The 25468-nt window shown below is 36.9% G+C and overlaps 3 protein-coding genes and 1 non-coding gene across 4 annotated transcripts; 3 read left to right on the top strand and 1 right to left on the bottom strand.

The window, feature by feature from the left end:
• The first annotated feature begins 1874 nt into the window (after window positions 1–1874).
• LOC110751955 (putative pectinesterase/pectinesterase inhibitor 7) lies at window positions 1875–3980 on the top strand. The gene is made up of 2 exons (XM_021952527.2): window positions 1875–2927; window positions 3110–3980. The coding sequence occupies exons 1-2, from the start codon at window positions 1925–1927 to the stop codon at window positions 3799–3801; spliced, it is 1695 nt and encodes a 564-aa protein (XP_021808219.1). The 5' UTR covers window positions 1875–1924; the 3' UTR covers window positions 3802–3980.
• Window positions 3981–8175: 4195 nt separating this feature from the next.
• Window positions 8176–8257, top strand: TRNAS-GCU (transfer RNA serine (anticodon GCU)). The gene has a single exon. It is a non-coding gene; the product is annotated as a tRNA-Ser (tRNA).
• A 1874-nt stretch (window positions 8258–10131) lies between these two features.
• On the top strand, window positions 10132–11553 carry LOC110751921 (mitochondrial uncoupling protein 5-like). Its single transcript, XM_021952474.2, has one exon. It carries the CDS (start codon window positions 10959–10961, stop codon window positions 11442–11444), a length of 486 nt encoding a protein of 161 aa, XP_021808166.2. The 5' UTR covers window positions 10132–10958; the 3' UTR covers window positions 11445–11553.
• Window positions 11554–11825: 272 nt separating this feature from the next.
• Window positions 11826–24949, bottom strand: REN1 (Rho GTPase activation protein (RhoGAP) with PH domain-containing protein). Its single transcript, XM_021952473.2, has 23 exons — window positions 24712–24949; window positions 24439–24525; window positions 24161–24244; window positions 23507–23620; window positions 22786–22853; window positions 22617–22695; window positions 21669–21810; window positions 20952–21071; window positions 19308–19385; window positions 18808–18863; window positions 18631–18709; window positions 17394–17478; window positions 17007–17250; window positions 16252–16443; window positions 15381–15698; window positions 15100–15149; window positions 14383–14443; window positions 14222–14305; window positions 13853–13966; window positions 13603–13772; window positions 13416–13485; window positions 12852–12992; window positions 11826–12560 (listed from the first exon to the last, which is right to left on the bottom strand). The coding sequence occupies exons 2-23, from the start codon at window positions 24466–24468 to the stop codon at window positions 12204–12206; spliced, it is 2736 nt and encodes a 911-aa protein (XP_021808165.2). The 5' UTR covers window positions 24469–24525; window positions 24712–24949; the 3' UTR covers window positions 11826–12203.
• Between the last annotated feature and the right edge of the window lie 519 nt (window positions 24950–25468).

The raw sequence follows: 25468 nt of genomic DNA, 5'->3' as shown, positions 1-25468 counted from the left end.
CAAAATTATTAAAATGATTGAACATATAAGAATATATGGTTGTAAGTCCATAAATTTACACATTTATGTACTCCTTATACTTAGTTTTTGTAGGAGAATTTGATTTAAAAAGGACTTATTACTTTATTTTCTCAATTTTCAGCTTTCAGAGCAAGTAATTTGTTTTCAATGGAAATACAACTTTTTGGTGGAGTTTTAGTACAAGACTAGTTGGAGATAAAAGCTAAGATCTTGAAGATAATTGTGGAATTTTTCTAGAATTTTCGGAGCAGCCAATGAGAGTAATCTTTGAAGTTAAGTCAGCATAAGATGCAATATTGTCAAAATTGGGCTGCTGTGGAAGAATGATTATTTGAAAACTTTCCTGATTTTTTCTCAAGGCGTGCGATATATGGCTAGAAAGATAAGACAAAGATCTACAATTTACATATTTTTCCCGAATTTTATTGGACGAGGAACAACCCCAAACGTGCATGCAAAGTAATTGATGTGTTATCCCAGTCCAAGTAGGTAGAGGAGTCAATTACTTACCCATTTTGGATTTATGTTTTAATTAGGTTTTTCTTTATTTTTGGGCTGCTGTAAATGCCCAGCTAGGGTAGGAATAGACGTGTGGTGTTTTATTTAAGCATAGAAACAACTCCTTTGGGGTCACCAAAAGACTAGGAGAAATTGGAGACGCTGGAAGAGTACCGCAATTGGCTAAGTTTTATTGTTTCTTCCTTATGTTTTTGTTTATGTCGAATTCTATAATTATGTGTAACTAATTTTCTTAGGGCATGATGTAGCCCTAGTATGATAATCTAGTTTTCTTATTTTACCTATCTATTGATTGCCATTTGATGTTGAATTCTTAATTACTGTGCTTAATAACTTGGTTGAGTATCTTGATGCTTGATCACCATCTAGACTTTTAATTGAGTTAATTGGATGCAAATTAGAGTGAATACCATACTTAATTTGAGGCTTGCTTCTTGTGATTAGGATTCGTAATTCGTCTAGGGTAAATACCATACTCCTAGGGTTTACATGCTTGTTGGAGGTTTTCACTGATCTTAATGAGTTTCTATGTGTTGATATTTGACCTGAATACCATAGGCGAATTGCACGTAGGAATATACGAGTTAGCCTAAATATCATAGGTAATTCATGAAAAAGGAAAACTAAGCGGTGACATCAAATGGTTAGTTAATAGGTAGGTGAATAAGAGAACTAGATTGGATTACTAGTGGTGAATTCATTGTCCTAGTGCTTTTATCAATTTGAATTTCTCATCATGTGTTTCATGACTTTCTACTTGTTTTGTCTTTTAATTTCGTTGGTAATTAAATCATTCTTTCACAAACCCCTTTTGTGTTTACGTGACTATGCTACGTGTTAATTTCTTGTTTATATAATTAGAGTAGTTAAAGTATTTTGTGAAGTAAATCAGGTTAGACTAATTGGAAGTTGAACTCAATCCTCGTGGGAATGACCTCGTATTTGCCATACTATATTACGATTGACCTTGTGCACTTGCGAGTATAATTTGTGTATAGACTAATCTTTATAATCTCCATTTTTCAGGTTGTCTAAAATTCACCACAAAAATGTCAATAGGGTAGGAATACAAGTATCATTAATAAACAACATTTTTCAAGTGGATCATCCGACACTACTTAACATCTACGTGACAGCTACTAACTTTCTCTCTTTCCTCAATTATCTAGTCAAGAAGCAATCAAATAGGCCTACCCACCAAAAAAAAAAGAAGAAGAGAGGAGCACCAATCTGAAGAGCTAACATTGAGCTTTGGATAAAGTCATGCACTTCCAAATACAATAATAATATAATATTATCAAAAATTACTCCATCTTTACTATATATATAGATGTAGACCCCATGACCAATTACACATTCCTCAAAACTCTCTCTAGCCATAGCAATGGCTTCTAAGCTCTTTTCTCTTGTAACATTTTCATCATTTCTCATAATCTTCCATTTCCTTAGCTCCCCATCTTTAGCAGATGTCCCTCTAGACACTCCTCTCCCACCAGAAACAATTTGCAAGTCCACTCCACACCCTTCCTATTGCATATCTGTCCTTCCCCACAAAAATGCCAATGTCTATGACTTTGGCAGGTTTTCTGTCCAACATGCACTTTCCCAATCCAATAAGCTCTTTGATTCAATTGAAAAACATCTTCAACTTGGCTCAGTCTTACCACAGCCTGCAATCCAAGCCCTTGAGGATTGCAAGTTGCTTGCATTGTTGAACATTGATTTCTTATCAAGCTGCCTTGAAACTGTGAACAAGACAAGTGGTGTTCTTGCTAGCTTGGATGCTGATGATGTCCAAACCTTGCTCAGTGCCATTTTGACCAACCAACAGACTTGTTCCGATGGCCTTGAATCTCTGCCTTCTGCAGCTGGGAGTGTCATAAATGATCTCTCAGCCTCAATCTCTAACAACTCACAATTGTGCAGTGTCTCTTTGGCTCTGTTTACCAAGGGTTGGGTGCCTAAGGACAAAAATGGAGTGCCAAAGCAACCCAAGACGCACCTCCGATTCGGGAAGGGACGCTTGAACCTGAAGATGTCAAGCCAAGCTCGTGCAATTTATGACGCCGCTATTAATCATCGGAGAAGAAGACTTCTTCAGGTAGGAGATGAAGAGGTTTTGGTGAAGGGCATTGTGGTTGTGAGTCCAGATGGAAGTGGAAACTTTACCACCATCAATGCTGCCATTGCTGCTGCACCAAACAACTCCGTTGCAAGTGGTGGCTACTTCTTGATATATGTCACTGCTGGTGTTTATCAAGAGTATGTGTCAATTGCATCAAACAAGAAGTACTTGTTGATGATCGGAGACGGTATCAACCAGACAATCATCACTGGAAACAACAGCGTAGGAGATGGCTCGACAACTTTCAACTCTGCCACTTTAGGTGAGTTAATTAAAAAATTCACAAGTTCAAACAATCGACTTAATAAATATTTTTAAGTCGCAGTCTGATAACATAATATGTAAGATTATCACGTGTGAACTAAAAGTCTTATAGAATGCTTAAACTCACAAACATTTTATAAATGATTAACTATAAGCTAATTAGCTTCTTGGTCAATGCAGCTGTCACAGGACTAGGGTTCGTAGCAGTGAACATTACTGTTCGTAACACGGCTGGACCAAGCAAAGGGCAGGCAGTTGCAGTCCGAAACGGGGCAGATTTGTCAGTTTTCTACAGCTGCAGTTTTGAAGGCTACCAAGACACCTTATACACGCATTCTCTCAGACAATTCTACAGAGAATGTGATATCTATGGAACAGTTGACTTCATATTCGGCAATGCTGCAGTTGTTTTCCAAAATTGCAACCTATATCCTCGCCAGCCTAACCAAGGGCAGTCCAATGCCATCACTGCTCAAGGTCGAACCGACCCAAATCAGAACACGGGGACTTCTATCCAAAACTGCACTATCAAACCGACGCCGGATTTGGCTTCGAGTAATTTCACTGTCAAGACCTATCTAGGGAGGCCATGGAAGGAATATTCAAGGACAGTTTACATGCAAACTTTCATGGCTAGTTTGATTGATCCTGCTGGCTGGCTTGCATGGAGTGGAGATTTTGCTCTGAGCACACTGTATTATGCTGAGTACAATAACACAGGCCCTGGATCCAACACTACAAAGAGGGTTACATGGCCTGGCTACCATGTGATCAATTCAACCGTTGCTGCTAATTTTACAGTGACCAACTTCTTGATGGGGGATAATTGGTTGCCTGAGACTGGTGTGCCTTACACTGGTGGATTAATTTGAGTAACTTGTTAAAAAAAAATTGTTGTCGTTAATTTTCTCGTTTTTATGTCATTGTTTGAGGACGCATATTCATATTTGCTTGCTCTCTTCTTGTAAAATGTGGAAGCATTTATCTCTTCTAATTGGAAATTAATGTGTAACTTCATTATAAACTTCTAATAAATTTTATAGTTTCTTTCTTCTGGGATCCAAATTTACTAATAGTTTTGAAATTGGTAATTTAATAATGTATCTTAGCTCAGTCAAAGATCAACTAGCTCGTTTGAAATTAATATTGGGTGGAGTTTTCGTGACTTTACGCGGCTGAACGTTGAATCAATTGAATTCCATAATTTATAGTTAATAGGAACACAACTTGATGTTTACAAATACTTGTTAATTGGGATATAGTAACTTGTAATGCCCACATATATTTCCTTCATCTCAATCTCCTCTTAATTAGTTTGACTAAACCTGTTAAAAATATATATGTTAATATCACACTAAGTATGTCATGATTCAATTGTCTACTTCTTAGTTAATTCTCAATTATTAGAGAAATTTTTGGGTGTGAAATAAGTATGTGACTCATGCTACATTTATTAATGTCTAAACCCTAACTAATTAAATTAATACCAACCTAGCTAGTGCACATGTTATTGTCATACACAATACTTTTTCGAATGAACGATGAATAACTCAAAACAAGAGTAAATCCAATCCAATAGATAGTAAAAAAACTTAGGTTTATTCTGTTTGTACGTAGTTTTTTCCAACATTATGATCATCTTTGGAAATTATAAACCAAAAGTACAGTAAAAACTAGCAAAATATACCAAAATGGAAGTTTATCCAGACCGAAAAGTATCAAAGTTTTATACTTCGTAAGCTCCCACCCAAGATTTTCTTGTTAGGCATGGTGGTTGTTTTCTTCTTCTTCTTCTCTTTTTCAAGTTAGGCATGTACGCTGAATATCCCGTATGAAATTATGAATGTTATTGGTAGCCACGTCTTTGAATACTCCTTCATTCATCTAATTCTTTTGGCTATAATGTTCTGGTTCCCAATCATTGAATTATATTTTTGAAATGAGGTTGAAAGGTTATGATGATTTAATCCCGACCATAGCAAACATAATGTGTTTTTTATTTTGATTTTTGATTTTTAAAATTTATTTTAATAGACCAAATCGAATATCTAATTAAGCTACAAAAGATTTAACAATTTAATTAGTTACGACCTACCCACAAACACATTGAACTTATTTAATTGTCAATAAAATTCTAACGATATTATTTGAGACTTGTTAATTATCTTACAAAGAATTCAATCTAGGGATTTTTTTGCCAACGTTAGGAAGGGGAGATGGGAGAAAACTCACACACAGTGGTGAGCAAACCAAAGGCCACAATTTTATCTATTTTTTATTTATAGCCCAAGACCACTTTGGAGCACACCAAAAGTCTAGACCAATTCAACTAACACCCCAAAGCCCCATTTGGTTCACGAAACGGATTTGACTTGAAATCACTTCCCATGTCATTTCCCAAGGGATAGGAAATGGAGATTCTTTTCCCATATTTGGTAATCCTGGGAAAGTAACCAAGAAATACCCCAATTTATTTCCTTTCACATGTTTGGTTTGTGTAGGAATGTAAAATAAAGTTTGTTTAATTTTCCAATTATACCCATATGAAATCAAAAAAAAAAAAAACCATTTAGAATTGAATTATCATCAGGAATTGAATTCCACATAGAGGATTCATGCGTTTACTTCACATCAAGGAATTGAAAAGTAAGTGGGGCCCACATAAAATTAGGAATTGAATTCTTGATTATGGAGGAATTCAATTCTTGGGTGGGATGTGGTATTCTAATTCATGAAGAACTAACCCATTAAAAATTCATCTTTTTCACCCATTATATTCTCACACAATTTTTAAAATTCCAAATTTGCCATCTACTTTAACCCAACAACAAGGACATTTTAGTAATTAGCACAATTCCTATCCCAATTCCGTATGGTTTAGTAAACAACTTCAATAGAAATCTGGAATCTAATTATCCTCAATCCAACTCCTCCTCAATTCAATTCCTCCTAATCTAATTACGAATTAGTAAATATGCCATTAATGTTTTAATTCTAAATTATTAATATGGTCATGAAAAATGTGTATTTAATATTGGCTCATTTTCCTAAACTTTCCCATGGGGAGGAAAACAAAACCCAAGGGGAAGGAGAGCTTTACTTTTCCCCCTACTTTCCCATGTGCAAGACAACAGTTTCCTATGCTTGAACTTACCAAACATGGAAAATCAATTAATTTTCCATCCCGAAGCCTCTTTTTTAATGAACCAAACATGGTCCAATGATATTCAGTCTATGTTTGTTTAACATGTTAAAACTTCATTTTAAAATTTCATATTATATGTACTCTTAACTTGACTCATAAAGCTTGTATATCCAACCCTAACTCACTCATCAGAAATTGTGGATTTATATATGTAAATGCAGTAGCCTGCCTCTTCATATACGGTGACAAATATATACCAAGTTGGCTGGTTAGGGGTTAAATTAAGCAATACACATTTATGTCATAAATAAATAATAAATACATCATACACACACGACATGCGTGAGATAAAATAGTCGGAAATTACTACAAGAATGTGATCAAGGTAAAATATAAATGAAGAAAGCAGAATATGTGGAATGAGGTGAAAAAAGAGATGAAAGAGATAATGTTTGACTTTGTAAGTCGGTTGGGTGGATTGATTCTCACTAGAGTAGCTTGCAAAGTCAATCATACACAAACCTTGTTTATTACGTCGGTGAGTTAAGAAAGACTTAATGCATGAATACCAAATCCCAATGGAATAGTGATTGCATCATAGACCAAGTCCATGAGATCAAACAAACTAAATCCAAGTTGCCAAGTTGGCTCGGCAGCTGGTGATTGGACCATATTTGCTAAATTGATGTTGATTATTGAAATGCTAGAGTTTTATTTATTTCGTTGATTTGGTATCTGTATTTTATATTTAGTCAATTTGATTCGTATGTTTTACTCTGTTAGTCAATTTCGTTTAATTAACCACTCTCATCCATGATTTTATGAGAACTATACTCAAATGAATTGACTTGAATGGATTAAAATTACTGATCTAAATTTGTCCTTTCTTGAAATTCATATAGAAATATCATAATGACCCATGTGTAATTTGGTGTGTGAATCATTCTATAATGAGGACTTTAGCTAAAGCTCTTAGATGAGGTCTTATCTCTTAACCGTTGGATCAAAGAGTCTTAGATAAGTTCCTTACTATAGAATTCTACCATGCGACTAGTGATAGGGAAGTTTTTCTCATAGCTTCAACATTTCTTATAATTCCATTGGGCATGCAAGTCTTCCTCCTAATGGGTTCTATTTGCTAGTTACAGAAGATGTGCAAAGAGATGTTAGGCCTTAATTTGTTTCTGTCTAGTTGGGTAAGCCCATTCATTGCAGTTCTTTATATTGGGCATTTTGGGCCACATATTTCTTTCTTTGTGTGTTTTTACTAAAGAACCCATTTATTATTTGAGTCTTTCTATTTAAACCCCACATTTTTCTTTGTTCACCCAATACTTAAATCATTAAGCTCTTAAGTTTAATTATTGTGTAAAAAGACAAAAAAGGTCATCCAACTTAATACTTAACCCTAGTACATCTATACACACACTCCACACACCCCATCACTCTTCATATTAAGTTTTAGAAAAACACAAACTCCTTTGCACCCTAATGCCAGATTACTCTTCTCTTTCAATCCAAGAAACCTACTGCACTCCATCTTCTCTTCACAAATCCTAAATACAGTATGCAAATAGTGGCTTATGGGTCGTCAATTGAGGTATGTAATGTCATATTATTTCTTGGTTTGGGACTCATCCCATAATTATTGAGGATGCTGTGATTAAAGACTTTTTGTAATTTTGAGGTTGAGGTGAACTTAGAGTGGTAAGGGGCAATATAACAAGGTGTGGGGTGTGAGGTTGATGAGTTTTTCAATTTTATTTTTATTTTTATGCTAGGTGTGTATTTAGGGATAGTTTGGAAAGATAGTGGGATTTACTTAGAAATTGTGAAAATTTGAATTAGAAGTTTGGGTGAACAAAGAGAAGTGCGGGGTTTAAATAAAAAAACTCTTATTATTTTCCTTCCCTGTATGATGAGAATCCTTTTTGACATTTTAACTCCTTATTTTGGTCTAAAAATCCAATTTCACTCTCAATATCACTTGTATTTAAAAATATATATATCATTGGGCTTGTTCAAGTACAGTAATCTAATATAGTCCACGCTTTACAAACAAGGGTTTATATAGAATTAAACAGCAATCACTAACAACAACGACGCTTTGGCCGAGTGGTTAAGGCGTGTGCCTGCTAAGTACATGGGGTTTCCCCGCGAGAGTTCGAATCTCTCAGGCGTCGATAATTATTTTATCAAATTTTTTTCCCTGGGCCCCAAATTGAAGATATGTTAATTCCACAAACCACACAGCATATCAATTTTCACACTTGAAAGTTCACACCAATACAAATAGTTTGAAAGTTCATTGCGAAATGGAGACAAAAAAATTGAAAGCCCAAAATTAGATCCACAATTAGTGGCAATTCATTGGGAAATGGGAAATGGGAAAAAAAATGGAAAGAAGAAAATTAGATCCACAATTAGTGGCTAGGCTTTTTTGGGAGGGGGCTCAGTTCCTACCTCCCCTGCCTAGTTTCTTTCCCATTCCCATATGGAGCTTCAATCCAATTAGGTCCACCCACATTCTGATGAGATATTATTATGCTCTATATTTATTGGTCAACCACAAAAATTAAATTCCTTGAAATCTTTTTGGTGGTGGATGTCATTTGCTCATTCATTTGTGGCTACTTTTTATTTGACAAATTGATGACCTCAAAACTTTATCATGGCCAAGGGAATTTTGAGTTGATCAAGTGAGAACAAAAGAAATGAATAAGAGGGCACATATTCAATATCTGTGTAATATTCTCCCAAGTGGGGAAAGAAGAAAACTACTAGATTGTTGTGGAGGGTTCTCTTCTCCTCCATACACAATTTAGAATTGACAGAGTCCTTGAGTGCTTTTGAAGCTGAGGTTGGTGTGGAAGATGCTTCACTCTCTTTGTTATGCATGTTCATGTTCATCCCCTTTGAAAAAAAAATGGAAAATGGGGTTGGGGTTAAAAGATGAAAACCATCCATTTCCACACCGAAATGGACCAAAATTTTCCTCTTTGAAAATCAAAGTATACTTTGATAGTGATGCCATGAGCAATTGACTACCAAAGCGACTCGGGAAAGTAACACATACAAATGGAAAATGTTAAAGAGATGACACTGATGTGGTTTTCATCAACAATTCTCCAATACTTTCACTAAATTAATCTTTACTTACTCATAATCTCATTGTTTGAACCATTTATTTTTTTATGTCCATATTAAAGGATCGTTCGTCCTTGACCAATGTGATACTTTTAATAGTTGTGAAGACCTAAAAGTAGAGTATGAGTCTGCCTCCTTGGTAGTGATTTCGTTCCCTTGCAAATGTGGGTTAGGTCAGTTAATTAAGGCATTAAGATTATATTAATCTCCCTCTTTATAGATAATATTAATTTAAATTAGTTTAAACTATCATTTATATATATATATATATTTTTTTATAAAAAGTATGAGTCGGATCTTGGCACATGAAATCAGACGGACTAGAATTGAGGTAGGGGTTTGTCCTAATTCTAGCAGATACTATGAATTCCCAACCCGAATTTATAACCCGACCCATGTGTAAAGTGAAATACAGGCAACATAATAAATATTCATGAAAGAACTCTATGCATATAATTACTAATTTTCATTAAACAAATTATGATTCTGAGCAAAAACCTCGCTTGAAGAGGGATCATTTTCCTGTAATGAGAATATAAAGAATAAGTTTAACGCGTAGTAGTAGATGCCTGAAAAAACCCGTCCAGAAGCCAAGGAATTTTCAATATTCAAATAAATAACGTGTAGAATTTTCAACGCCTCCTAGAACATTGGGGAGGCAGCAGGCTGACGGCTGTCTAGGGTTATTAAGCGTACAAGTCAAGCTCAAGCCTAGTAAAAGCTAGTCAACACACAAAAGGAAATTATAAACAAAATTGAAATTATATTTAATGTAATTCCATATTATTTTCGTGGTCTTGTTAGGGCAGCAACCTAAAAGGAAAGGAAAGGGTCGCTGTCATCAAAACCCAAACGCGTTGGAGAGAGCCAGCCAACCGCGCGGCGCATCTGGCATCTGCTTCTTCCCTCCACTTTCTCTTCTTCTTCAGTACCTTACTTACTGTGTGTATATATATATACCCTCCTCAGCTCTCTCAGCCTCAACTCACAACTGAAACCCCAAACACAAACCCATTTGGCAGCAGATGCTTATGTCTCAGAGGCCCAACGTCCCTCACTCTTCCTCCATAGCCTTTGCCCTCCATTCTCACCTCCGCATCTCCAGTGAAATGAACCCTGCCTCCTATTGGTCCTAACCCTAATCTCCCTCTTCCCATTTCCTCCTCTCCAATTTTGCTCCTCTGTTTAACCCATTCTTTCATTCTTTCAATTTTCTAACAACCCAGAAGAACAAAAATTCGACCTTTGATTCTCACTTGAAGAAATGGGTGTCAAAGGCTTCGTTGAGGGAGGCATAGCTTCCATTGTTGCAGGCTGCTCCACCCACCCGCTTGATCTCATCAAGGTCCGCATGCAGCTCCAGGGTGAGAGCAACAGCGCCGCCGCTCGCGCCCCACAGCCCATCCACAATCTCCGCCCCGCTTTTGCCTTTAATTCCCACTCTGCCACTCTGGTGGGCCCACCACCACCACCGCCGGCCCCGCCGGCACGCGCGGGGCCCATCTCAGTCGGAGTTCGCATCGTGCGGACGGAAGGCGTCGCCGCCCTATATTCTGGCGTCTCCGCCACCGTCCTCCGCCAGACTCTCTACTCCACCACCCGCATGGGCCTCTACGAAGCCCTGAAAGTCCAGTGGGCCGACCCAAACACCGGAAACCTCCCCCAACCCGAAAAATCCTTGCCGGGCTCGTCGCCGGCGGAGTCGGTGCCGCAGTTGGCAACCCAGCCGACGTGGCCATGGTCCGGATGCAGGCTGGCGGCCGCGACTACAAGAACGTGGTGGACGCGATCACGAAGATGGCGAGGAGCGAAGGGATTGTTAGCCTGTGGCGCGGGTCCAGCCTCACGGTGAACCGCGCGATGATCGTGACGGCGTCGCAGCTGGCGTCGTACGATCAGATCAAGGAGGCGATCCTCGACAGGCACTTAATGAAGGACGGCCTCGGTACCCACGTGACGGCGAGTTTCGCGGCGGGGTTTGTGGCCTCCGTGGCGTCGAATCCCATCGACGTGATCAAGACAAGGGTGATGAACATGAAGGTGGAACCCGGGCGGGAACCGCCGTATAGTGGGGCCCTGGATTGTGCATTGAAGACTGTGAGGGCTGAGGGGCCCATGGCCCTCTACAAGGGCTTCATCCCTACGATTTCTAGGCAGGGGCCCTTCACTGTGGTGCTGTTTGTGACGCTTGAACAGCTCCGGAAGGTTCTCAAGGATTTTTGAGTTTTCCAACCCAAAGATGACGATGAAAAATAATAATTATTACTATGATTGATTAATGCAATTTTCTATTTTCCGTTTGGACAATTCAATAAATTTTCTTTTTGATAAATTTTCAAGTAATTTATAAACCCAGTTAATGATTTAATGGGGATCTCAACAGATAATTAACAAGTGAGTAGCACAATTCATCAACAAAATCAAAATTGGTTCTTTTAACAACACTTGACATGAAGAATAAGATTCAATAGTTCTCATTTGACACTCCGAAAAAGTCATCATGCAATTGAGTGGAAAATTTCACTCGAATGAGTTTACGGTCTGGTGATGTGGGAATTGAACTTTGATCATGTCCATTAAAATTAAAAATTTATAAGCATAGACTAAGCAACTGGAATGGAAATTACACATTGCATTTATATCCATACAACGCACACAAATAACTGAGCAATTCTGCTGTCTCTGTGGCAGCATAAATGAACAGTTTGGGGTTGCAAATAATTCAGTTTTACATCAAGGAGATGCTTCATATCTGTACATCCTGAGCATTAGAGGGCTTTAGCATGGACTTGAGCAGCTATTTTGATATAGGCATCAAATGCTCAATAAAAAAAACCAAAACCTATTCAATGAACTTCCTCACTCTACTCTGCACAATTTGGTCCATGTCTAGCAGCAATTTTTTTTCTTCTTCTATGAAATAAGAAGATCCCATTTGCAAAAAAACTGTCCTTGAGCCTTAAGAGAACATATAAACATTTGCTATGATCTAGAGTCCGTCCTTGGAGTACCGAAAGGTTTACTCTCTACGATTCGACCTTTCTCCACGCTAACGGACAGATGGCTTTCTGATTTTCCTCTGTCCAGGCTATGCTGCTGTTGGCTTTCTGATTTTCTGCCTCTCTCTGCGTACGAATGACTCTCTGCTTTTCTAAGCTTCTCTGGCTTTTCTGTGGTTTCCAAGCTCTTGTCTGAGTATTGGATTGATTGACTTTTATCCAAATTTTGGGCGGGTTGACCAGAACCTCGGCCTTGAATTTCATTTGCTATTTGGCTCCTCCGCTCCTTCAAAAAATTCAGTCGCGACGTCAACTTTGTTATTGCTGAAGTTGTGCCTCCCTGTTATGCACAGGCAAAGAGGGATGTAACTATTTCTAGCCTTCTATCTAGTCAGAGAAATAAATAAGCTCATCCAGCAGAAACATGAGTAAAATCCAAAGCAGCAAGTAAGCAGTAAAAAAAAAAGAGCAAAGAAACCTTAATAAAAATCATCATCGGGCAATCTGGCACGATGCGGTATACGCATGAAAAACGAATCTTCAAATATTTAATAGAGCCATTGATTACAGTTCTATTGAACTAGAACAAAACAAACAAACTGGAGCCAAAGTAAAATAGGACGAACCCTACCTCACCCCCTGTACCACTTTTCTTGGAGTTGCTTGGAGCACTAGGCTTAGCCCCCACTGGCTCTACAGCAAAAGAATCGGTTGGCAACACAACCGACCGAGAGTTGCTTCTATGTTTTTCTGCTCCATCTGTATGAGTATCCTGTTGAACCATGCCCATAAATTGGTTTAAACGAAATTACTACATTTACATAATCCACTTTTGCACAAACTGCTCGCTCAAAGATTAGACTCCATTTAGCTTAAACATAATCCACTTTTGATCTACAAGTCAAGCTTGAGCAGTACCAAGCCAAGTTAAAACAGAAGTAAACATTGATGTTGTAACTTGTAACTACAGCTCTTCAGAGCCAAACACATTCTCTGAGCAAGTTTTGTCGGTTAATATTATTGTTCTTGAAATAAATCAGTCTGCTTCACTTTTAGGTTAAAAAATATTAGGCAATCAGTTATTATTTGTTCTTCTCTTAATCTATCTTCTCTTTGAGGTTAAAAAAATGTGTAACTTAAAGTCAAGCAGTGACCTTTGTTCATGAAGATATCTCAAATGTCAAAATATATCTACCTTACTTCTTGATGATTCATCACGTGAAGGGGCAATGGCTTCACTGTCCTGTTTTTTATCCATTGCGTTCCTAAAAACAAGGCACAAAAAAGGGGAAAAGAAAGTGCAGCTAAGTTACCGAAGGATGACTACATAGAAGACAGGGTGATCCAACAAGAAAGGACCACCAATTAACTAAAGATCTTACGGTTTTGCATGAAGATCCCGATTATGTTGGGACAAAGTGGATGCATCAGCCATAGAGCCATGGTTTCTCTCTCGTTGTTGGTTAAGCTGTACACCTAGATCATCAACCTTCTTCTTCAAGTTGGCAACATTTGCCTCTGCCTGAGCTATTTCATGAAGCTCTGCCCTTGTCTATAGCACATACGCAAGTTAACCAGTTGGTGAATCATTAAAGATCTTATGCCATACCAGTTAAAGGACAGAAGACTAACTTTTTCATCAACAGTGGCTAAATTGGGTACACATCCTCCAGAAATATGAAGTCCTGCTTCAAGAGCTGCTGTTAAATCCCTCTCCTTCTGTAACTCTTCCTGTAGTCTTGCCACCTGCGAGTACGTTTAATGTCCAATAACAGTATATTATTAGCTTCATCATCATGGCTAGTTACCACTGAAGATCTCAACCATTCAATAGAAACTAATTACTTAATAAGCATTCGATTCTATGGATAAAGAAGCATTTAAAACTTCCTTGCCTATACAAAAAATTAAAAGTTCAATATGCGAAAGACAGGGAAAATAAAGTAAAGAAAAGGAAGTATTAGAAAAACCAGAAAATATATTCTCCCCTATGAAACTTACATCTTGCTCGAGAGCTAGACGACGCTCACGCAAGGCTGTCTTCTGTCTTTCCAAACTTGCTTGCAGAGCTGCATTCCCTTGAACCTGTAAAGGAAACTAACGACTTAGATATAGAAAATTCCAAATAACTTGATACAAGGTAACTGGAAAGAGAAATACACCTCTTCTGCAATTCTGTTTTCCAACTCTGATTTAGTAATCTCAAGCATCTGGATTTCATCCCTTCATACAGGAAGAAAACTAGCTGTTAGAAATAATTAATCGAATTGAAAGAGCTGAAGATTTTTAATGTTACAACTTTGCTACAAACATATTTTCCTGTTAGTCAAATAGTTAGTAGTTAGTAGTTATAAGTAATAATGTAAAAATCACTGCATCCTAAATGGCAACACTAATGGTACATCAAGAGTAAGTAAATCACTAATGCCTTTAGCAAAAAAGTAATATTGATGTTGGGGTCATGTGCCACCATGATCAAAATCATGTGTTCTATACCAACAGGAGTTGGTCCAAGTGGAAGGGGCTTGGATCCTTTAAACAAGAGGTCCTGGGTTCGATCCCAAGTGCTTGCGAATAGAGCAGACTTTGTTGGGAGAGGTCCCCGCTTTGCGCCCGACAGTACCTCGAGGGTTAGTCCCCGCAATCGCGCGGGGGATACCTTGGTTTTCACCAAAAAAAAAAATCATGTGTTCTATATGTTGTGTACATGCGTGCATGCTTCTGTATATATTGATATCTCCACTTCCAGAAATAACATCAAGCATGTGACAGAGGGCATCTGCTGACACTAAAAAAGATACAAGGACGACAAAAAAAAAATTATACGCAAGTTTATACAAGGAAAGTAGTTCTACAGATATGCAATATGCATCACTTACTCCTCCTCAAGGCTGTAATCGATGGATTCCATTGAAAGGTTCTTCTTTGCCTGGACTCAAAATCCCCCCACCCCCCAAAAAAGAAAAGACCAATAAACAAAAGATCTCTGAATACAGTCACTAGATTAGGATCATACACATGCAAAAGTAGAAAATGGATAGGGTGTATGGAAGAATTCAAAGTCCTTTCTTTTATAACCTAATGTAGAAAAATATAAATTGTCATAGAAAGGCCTAACAAGCAAGGCATCACATCACCACTCCAGAAAACATATACTTACAGCGGTACGTCCCCAAACAGAACGACCTCTTGTACTAAGTGCAGGTCCATTGGATATAGTTGAAGATTTTTGGATGGATGGAAGACCATGAACAATTGGCTGCTGCACAGAACTTGTTTCTCTAGAAACATCTCCTACTACAGCAGACTCATTAGCCAGCTCTGCCGAATTATTTTTACTTGAAACCAGTTCATTCTCATTCTTTTGCACATCATGTTGAGGCTGCAAAGTTTTAAGTGAGCTTGACGACAACTTCTGAGCTTGAATATTATCATCTCCATCAAGGGACTTGGAACCTGAGCTAAAACCATCACCATCCTGCACCCTTAAAGCATTTAGTATACATGGTGTAACCAAATTTTCCATCTCTTATAGTTTCTTGAGCAAACAAAATCACTAACAAAATGAAAATAGAATCCATTCATGAGAACAGAGGGAAAAAAAACCATCACAGCAACCATGCAGAAACTAGTCACAGGGACACAACATAGTACAATTTGTTGAAGTGGGTGAAAAGCCTAAAGAAGTGGCTAAGTAAGATTGTTTTAGTTTGGGTATTAGGATCAAATCATAAGACAAAAGAGCTTGAGGACATAAACATAGCAAACAGTAAATATATTATTATATATGAAAACTTCCAAATTTGTCTCGCAATCGACTAGCAACAGCAAAAGAGATGAACAAAAAGCTGGATACATAGCTAATGGTCCCTATGCACAGGCACCAATATTAATTTAACCAACTTGAAAGAACGAAATAGTCTTGTCAAGGTCTGGCTCTAATGGATTGAAGGATTAACTATGCTAGGATCTTTTTATCATTACAACATATGTGCAGTTTAATGATAAAGTCAGAAAGTATAGAAATGAACCTTATCATTATGCAGATCACTGTGTCCAGAGTCACCACTCTCACTGCATGTTCCATCAGAAACAATTTCAACATCATCATCTGTTTCTGCATCAGTTTCATCATCATAGTAATCGCCTTCGTCAGATGCCCCCTCGGTCTCACTTTCACTCTCTTCGGTGTCACTGTATAGTTCAGGGGAGAGATCACCTTCCTGCAAATACACTAGTATTTATGGAACTCAAAAGTACAGACCCAAGGTGAAATAATCAATGAAAGAGGTGTGAAGAAAGAACTTGATTACTTGATTTCAACTTGAAAAATATTGAATATTTTCAACAACATTATAACATTATAAAATGACCAGTGAATACAGATCATCGTATTGCATGGTATAGATTCCAATTTCACTTAAAATGGCATTAAAAAAAAGACTAAAGGGCTGATGCCAAGGAGACAACACCTGGATAACGATCTTAGAACAAAAAGGAAAACATTTTATAAGAAGATGGACTCCTTATAATGTGAGTTCAAAATCCAAACTATTTTTCTGATACTAAGCAACGAAAGAATGTCAACTCTTCAAGCTAATTAAGACAATTGATGGAAACTAAAAAAATATTTGTTTGGATACCAACATTCATAAAGAATCCCATAGTCCAATACTAGCACAAGCTAGTGTACGAGAATGCATGTGAATTTGCTTGTGACAAAATAGAAGGAACTATTATCATAGAAAAGTAATTTTTAAAAAGTAAAAATCTTGTTTGAGCGTACCCCAAATATGTTATCATACTCCTCCAACAAAGTAATAACGATTGCTTGAGCATGATTAGCTGCAGCAGCGGCTTGCAATAGTTGAACCGAACCATCACCCCCCATATCAAAATCGTTATCAACTTCACAATCTCCAGCTAGGAGTGGACGGAGAAGTAAGGGTGCCATGCAAGCTGCCACAGCTGAGCAGCTCATTCGATTCACAGCTTTGTGCACAGCCACAGTTTGCATCATCAATAGAATTCTGAACCAGGAAAAGAGACAAATTAAATCATACCAAATATAACTTGACACCATATACATGCAAGATGGTAAAGCAAGTGAAATATAGTGTGGGTATTGGATCTAAACAAAAATCAGAAATAATGATAGCAACATAAAAGTAACCTTTGCAATAAACGACGATTTGGCTCTGGGAATGTATCACATATTGTTGTACGCATAGCATTGATTCTACCACCGCGATCATTACCTAATCATTGTGAAATGGCTGTTAAAGGAAATCAAATGTAATAGTAAAATAAACCCAGTGTAATCTTATAGGACAAATGTTGCAATGTACTCCATTGATAGATTCCAAATTAGCTACAGTGTGAATTTCAGCCACTATATGCTTACAACGGACCTAAAATCTAAATTAAATTGGTCAAAATGTAAAACTTATCCTCTGAAGGAATACACACTCATACTATGGCATATATTCTGTTAGAATACGAGTGACCAACCCAAAAACAATTGGCAATGACTGGGGAGGTCCAAGATCCTTTAAGCACTAATGCAAAGTTTCCATTTTCTAATGTGGGATACTCTCAACACACCCCTCGCTAGTGTTGTCTATTGAGCCTAGCACCTGTTCAATTTTTATTGGGTGGAAGCATATGTGGCCATTTGGCCTGACACGTGGATATTGTGCTATGAGGTAATGTTAGAACTAGAGTCCCTAACCCAAAACCAATTAGGGTCAGTGGTTCAGTATTTAGGCTGTAAGATTTAGCAACAACAAAATCTTTAACAAGCGCTCGCTCTCTAAAGCAAGCTAGATAGCCTCCAATCACTAGGTTTCAAATAACTTTTCCCTATTATTCGCCACTCCAATTTCACAGAACAATAAAACCAGGAAAGACTCTCCCGCACTGTGATTGTCCATATTTCATTAACTTGGTTTTCAAACAGTAACATCATGCTTTTAAAGCTGGATTACTCTTTTCCTTGTTAGAAAATATACTGATTGACTTCAAGCATAAAGCTTTCAAGCCAAGAAAGAATGTAGATCAAGAGTGAAAGGTCATAAGCCCAGAAACATGAAGGGAAAGAATCTAGTTTTATGTATTTCACAAAAACCAGAACATCTCATATAGTTCTGTTTATTGCAACCAACAAAAATTATAAACAATAAAAGGTAGACAGAAAATCATTTTCTGAGCCAACGAATACAAATAGCAAGACTGTCAAATAATATAAACCTTTGAATATTATAAAACGATTAAAATTAAAGGGTGTGAAGAGGGTGTTAAAGAGACAGATGATATGTTTTGCCCAATCTTATGACACAATACATATCCTATGTTCGTAACTAAAAGGAATAAAGAGATAGGTGATATGTTTTAAATCAGATGCATCATACCAGACTTACGAAAGGCTTCTAGTAGTGCATTGCAGCAAGAGGCAGGGACCGGAGAAGATGGCAACTCCCGAAGGACATACTGCAAATTTGCATCAAGACAACAAATATAAAAACAGCTTTCAGAGCATTCTATCAACTGAATGAAGAAATCAACATTTTGTTGTGACAAATATATACCTTGACACAATCAGCAATAATATGTGGATCCTCCTCAGGAGAAAACTCAATTTTCCCTGATTCATAAAACATAAAGCGAAAGTATCTCAGATATTGACAGTGCACTCCCACTGAAAAACATATCTAATATGAAACTACCATGTAAATACATGACTTTGGCTTCCTTGTTTACAGAAGATCATAAGCCAAGAAGGGATAAATTACTTTAGAAATTAATTTTAAAAAGACAGTCCTGAATCTACAGAACAGATGAAAATTTTCACCACAGGTAGAACAAGATTAAGAATAGGATAAAAATTTCCATGACCAACATCTGGCATGTGGCAAATGAGCTGTCGACTTCTTAAGCATACTTGTTATAGAGAAATTAATGGTCAGATGTGCAAAACATAATGATGAAAGAACAAACTCTGCAATAGTATATTAAACAATAAAAGTAATTAAAAAAAGAAGAAGATGATTTAACACCAAATATTAAATAAAAGAAAAGAGATGCTAACCCTGTTCATATTCTCGTACTCGACTTTCAACATCATCAACATCTGCAGCTTGCCGTAAGATCCCCTCTACTTTGACTCCTATTAATTTCCACCAAATGATCAGATTCATATATCGAACAAGCAAAATTAATAATTGTTACCAAAACCAATAATGGAAAAGATCATACAGACATGAGATTGTTCATAGTCTATCTACAAAGCACCCTCAAGTGACAGCTGCAACTTAAGAGCCTTAAGTATAAGTATGTTAAATTCATAAAAATCTGAAAACATTAATACCTATTAAATCCTTGTTATGCCAGTATTAACCAAAAAGAAATAAAACTGAGTATAAACAAAACATCAATGAAATATACTAGATTACAGAACAGCTGACTTGTCACATGTACACAACTTGTGCAAGGGTTAAATTTTAAAAAAAATGTATCCAAAATCCAACAAGAAATTTTTACCATTGAACTAAAAACCCCGTCCGAAAATATCTTTTTCACAAAAACACAAACCTTAAGTATACAATAGATCCTATCAATGTTTTCAGGACCAGACTGGTCATCAAAGTGTAGAAGGGCGAGGGGTCCAGGCCAAAGGTTCAACAGCAGTTGAACCACTGAAGTCCAGTTAATGTAATAGTTATACAAAAATAATTGGTACAATTAAGAATTCTAGGGATAGATTCAAATCAAGATATTACGAAGGGATTAAAAGTTTAAAAGTGTGATTTATTCAACAAAAGGTAAAAGTATAAAACCACTAAGGAAACCAAGAAAATAAAATTCACAGCAAAATTTTAAAACAAAAAACTGAAGCCCTTAAGAAGAAGAAGATGCCTTTCAAGGGAAAAATTAAGCCAAGAATCTTTTTGAATTTTATAAAAATATTTGTACTTTATACAACTCTCTCTCTCTCTCTCTCTCTCTCTCTCTCTCTCTCTCTCTCTCTCTCAAATTTTACAACAATCTATGTCTCCTCTCTCTGTCTTCTTGTCTTCACATCCTTTTCCTTTCTTCTCTCTCTCTCTCTCTCTCTCTCTCTCTCTCTCTCTCTCTCTCTCTCTCTCTCTCTCTCTCTCTCTCTCTCCCCCCTCTATTTCTCTTCGTCTACTGTCTCCTCTTTTATGTTGAACCCCTCCATTTCTTTTATAACAAGGAAAAAAGATACTGTTTAAGCCAGAAAGCAGTAAAAACAAGAAAACAGCCAATGTCCGTGGACTGCTGCCATTTTTTTGGGACCTGAGAACCATTTCTGCTAAATCCCAGCAGGAAATCTTATGTCAAGGCATTGCTTGACCACAAATCAATACACAAACAGACAGAGATATTGAAAACTCTGTAATTAACTGCATGCATTAAAGGATACAAAATGAGTGTTCTATATCACAAGACCAATGATTATAATTAAAGTACCAAAAAGGTCAAAAATACATCCAAATCAGAAGACTAGATACCAATTACGGTGTCTCCGACAGTGCAGGCATTAAAAAAAATCTCAAAAGCATGGAAAGACCAATCTACTAAAAGAATTACAAATATATTTCTTTATATTCAGAGGAAAAAATAGGCAATATAAATTAAGTCGGTGCACTATATTGAATACAATTGTACTACTAAGGTGAGGTGACATGATTGTGAGATAAGGAGAACCCACCATATTCTTCTACGAACCTAAGGGCTTTTTCCAAGAAAGATGGAGCTCCATCGACATCTTCCAAGGCCAGCAAAACAGGCACCCCAATGACTGTAGATTTTGCAGGCTTTTTCTCCTTTGCTAAAAAGAAATACAAATGCCAATATTTCAATGAGGTGGAATAAGCATAGCAAGAAATTAATTCAAGTTCAAAATATACAATGCAAGTTCCCATCATAAGAAAACCTGTGCTACAGGATTTCATGCTTAACAGATTAGCCATGATGAACATTGAGTACCAGAAAACTAAATATGATGAACATTGATTGCATTACACTGCATACACAACTCAAATCTTTGTATTCATAATGCAGCAGAACCCATCAGTGTCCAATTGAATATGGATAATGACCAGAAGTTCTATCAATACTTGTCGACTTTTGTTAGTCTTACGATATTGGTTGCACCGAAATTCTAATAAGTTAAAAAAAATGTAGTTCAAGTTGTCTCTTTAAATTTTTCCAGATAGATTTTACTTAAACAGTAGAAAGTAGAGCTTCTGCATACCACATAAAGGCCAAATAAATATGATAAAGGCTCAGGTAGTGTAATGTGTAAATCGTTTAACACCAAAGTTGATCTTACGAGACTATGCTAACAGAGGAAAGACAAATCCACACAGCATAGCATAAATATGTTAAACACTATGTCTAAAGCATCACTATAGGAAGAGCATACACTGGTCCAAAGAACCATCGACTGAATCAGTCTTCTCATTCCCCAATATACCATTTTGCCCCATTGCTCCACCACTTGGGGCTTGTGCCAAAGCATTCTCAAGTGCAGTCTTCCACTCATGTAGATCCTCCAAAGTTTCAGCCTGCAGAAGCAAGAGGTATAACCAATACGTCAGCAGCAGATAGCAAGACCACAATAGCCTCCATATCTAACTTTTAGTCAAAAGGTTTTCAAAGTAGTCAACTTCTTTTGTCAACTTCTCAATGTTTTCCCTACTTTTACAAAACTGTTATGCACAGGTAGTGTCTTTCTTCTTCCTTGAAGTTCTAGCTTGGGCACACAGCCGATGCAATTTCCTCAACAAGTTTGAAAAAATATAGGTTCATATTTGATAGGATATGGTAGAACCAAATATAAGTTCCTTTAAACAATGAATTTTTACATTCTCTATACAGGAATATACAGAAAATATGTGCTCAGATTGTCATTGTATCAAATCATGCATCGCCCTTTATATATGGAAACATTAAAAAAATGAAGAGATAGAGGAGAACCTAGAAGCACAAGTTAACCCAGTTTTGAAGGAGTTTACTTTATACATATACAGGGAAGGAAATTTATACAGGACCACAGAATATTTTTACATAAAGGAATCATATTTATCCATAAGCGAACAGCAGATTCTATGGCTTCCATGGATGATAATTCATATAAAGACTAGATTACATGTGATTTTTATGAGGAATTTGTTTTCCCAGTCAGTTGAATATGCTGTTTCATGAGAATCCTGCTGAAAGATCCTGTTATGGCTTGCTCTAATTAACTTTCCTATTTGCAAAAAGAAAATGGAGAAGTTGAAAATCTAAAAGTTCCATTAAGACAATAGAAGCATTTTTCAAGTTTTCAACCAAGAAACAATTATAGTAGAGACAAAAGGGAAAGACATGCCTTAAGTGTGAACGCTCGTCCATCACGGCCATCCGGAAATAGCACGGTCAAGAGTTTCTTGTCTGCTTTGACAACCACACTAGAAAATTTTACAATTAAATGCTGTGAGGTTAGCAGTCATATAAGAGCAGAATAGCAGATAAAATCCAATTCAGAATTACAAGCCAACCTGCCTGAATTGTTGAGGTCAATACCACCCAGGGTCAAATTCACTTCACTCCCCTTTAGAGCAGCACTCTGGCAATGCAATTATAGTAGATGAAAGTTGAAACATTTAAAAAACTTATTAATGAAACAAGCACGAGAGAGAGAGAGAGAGAGAGAGAGAGAGAGAGAGAGAGAGAGAGAGAGAGAGAGAGAGGACCATAGAAAACACTGTCATTAAATTGATACAGGAAGGCCCATGTTCCTAGCCCGCAGTTAAAATAACCACATCACCTATCAAAATATGATTCTTTTTGGGATTTTTCTTCTGGTATATGCATACAGAAATAAAAATATTATGAAAAAAGGCATTGGCTGGCCAACACATGTCAATCAGATAAACGATCTGACACAATAAAACTCCTGCAACAGGACTAGAGGGGACATGCTATAAGCCCTAACATGAAGAGTTTCTAGGCAACATGCTTTTGTCAATGAATGAGTTCATCCACTTTTATGAAATGAGTGCTCATCATTATCGCATTGCAAGCTTTTTTTAGAAGAAAAGCTCAGTGTAGCGCTTAATGACAATAATACGTCAAATGTTTCCTTGCAGCTATTTTGCTGTGATGAAAGATAACTAATTCCTTAGGATGTCACAATATTTACCAATAACACAAGAAACAGACAAGAAGAAACAGATTTAAGCACATGCACACACTATTTACCAGAAAATAACTACTTACTGGATCACTTCTGAAAAAAACCAGTGAAGTACGAGTTAAAATAAACCATCTTTTTTTCCAAGATGTCCATCCAATTCCCTTCGATGATATAAATAGTGGCCCACTTTTGAAAATCTGCAAAACAGTGTATACTTCAGAATGGTAGTTTCACTTTGGTGAACCCGGAGATTTAAAAAAAAAAAATAGATTACATGAAAACAAATAGTATAGGACATTATTTCATCCTCATTCATCTAAATTATTGATCACCACCTAAAGTCCCGAAAGCTTTTGTCTTTTGGTAAAGGCTGAGGTTATGCAACAATATAAAGCTATAAATTCTCTGAGAATTGCAATCATACATTGCTGTTCCTCTTAACAAACTTTATCCTTAATATTTTAACTGCAGAGAAATATACAGTCAACAAATTTGTTTCATATGTGGTATATTAACAGAATGTACATACAAATTCTAAGTTTCAATATGAGCCTATCAACTACAATGGCAATAAAGGAAATGGCAATGATAATCAAGTGATGATAATGATCCCAAATCCCGATAATGACAACTATGTTTCGTGAACTCACTGATAACAGGCTCATACAAACCAGGGATAGTATGAAAATAAACTTCAGCCACAATATTTGTTATGATTGAAGATAACATGACATTACCGTATTGCCACTACGAGAAGGCTGCGATTCAGGTCGACCAGGGCCACCAGGCGGGGGAGGAGGAGGAGGAGCATTGCCTTCTCCCTGAAACACACAACAACCATATAAATTTCCTTTCCACCACAAATAATGCACATTCGAATTGTGTCTGTATAGTACATTTGTGTGACTATGCATGTACAATGTTCATGTGTGTTCCTTCCTATAGATTCAAGCTATTGACAACAAAAAAGCAGCATTTGTCACAAAACAAGAATATAATTGAACCAAAAACGTACCTGAGGCGTTTCCGCGATTCGGTTAGTCATCCTCTGAATCCCAGAGTTACAGAAACATATCCCACATGGATCCACACCACCCCGCGCCTACATTGATCAAAACTCACAATGTAACCCAAAAGATCAAACCCAGAAACCAACCAAACCAAACCCACAAAAACAGCAAAAATACCAAATCAAACAAGCAAGCCCATGATTTATTTTCCAAAACTAAAACAACAAAAACAGAACAATTCACCAAAGGCCAAAGCTTTTGAAATGGGAAAAACATACCTTGTTTAAAATATGAAGAAACAAATTGAAATGTGGGTTGTTATTGGTTTGGAAAGAGAAAGAAGATGATGAATGAGGACAAGGAAGAAGCTTTTGTGAGAGTCTCTCTCTCTTCTCTCTTTTGTTCTCCTGAGAGATTAGAGAGCGAGAAATTGTTGTTTGTGTTGTTGTGTTGTTGTGTTGTGTCCCCAACAGAAACAAACCTGGGTGGTGGTCAAGCCAAGCCCATAGAGAACGGGCCCTCCGAATATGCGGCAGTTGTACACATCACCCCTATTCTTAGTCTTCTTCAACGTGTTGGAGGGAAAAACGTGCAGGGGCCTTTTTGGTATTTCACTCCACCAACTCTCTGACTTTGTACTTTCTTTTAAGGTTTGATGTCTGGTCCTCTAATTACGTCCTTAAAATATGGCAAACTTGTTAACACATTGTCCATATCCCAAATCAAACTTGTCAATATATTGTGAGTTATAATTCTAAGCTAACTCATCTAAGCGAATCGTAAATTATTGAAAATAAATGTTTATACTACACATTATTACATACTCAAAAGGTTTTTATGCATTATATTTTCTTTGCGGACAAATTTATAGATTCAAGCATGTCGATTTTTGAATTTGGAGATTCAATTCAGATTGTTAAAGACATTGAACCTAATTAAATTGGATTATATTGACAGTTTGGACAAATTGGATAAGATTTTGAACAACTCTATTGGACAAGTAACATATTCAATTTGTTGGCGCTAAAACTAGAC

The sequence above is a fragment of the Prunus avium genome, chromosome 1, assembly GCF_965620075.1.
Source record: "Prunus avium chromosome 1, drPruAviu1.hap1.1, whole genome shotgun sequence".
NCBI classification, from domain to species: domain Eukaryota; kingdom Viridiplantae; phylum Streptophyta; class Magnoliopsida; order Rosales; family Rosaceae; genus Prunus; species Prunus avium.
This window is presented reverse-complemented; position numbering and strand designations above follow the sequence as displayed.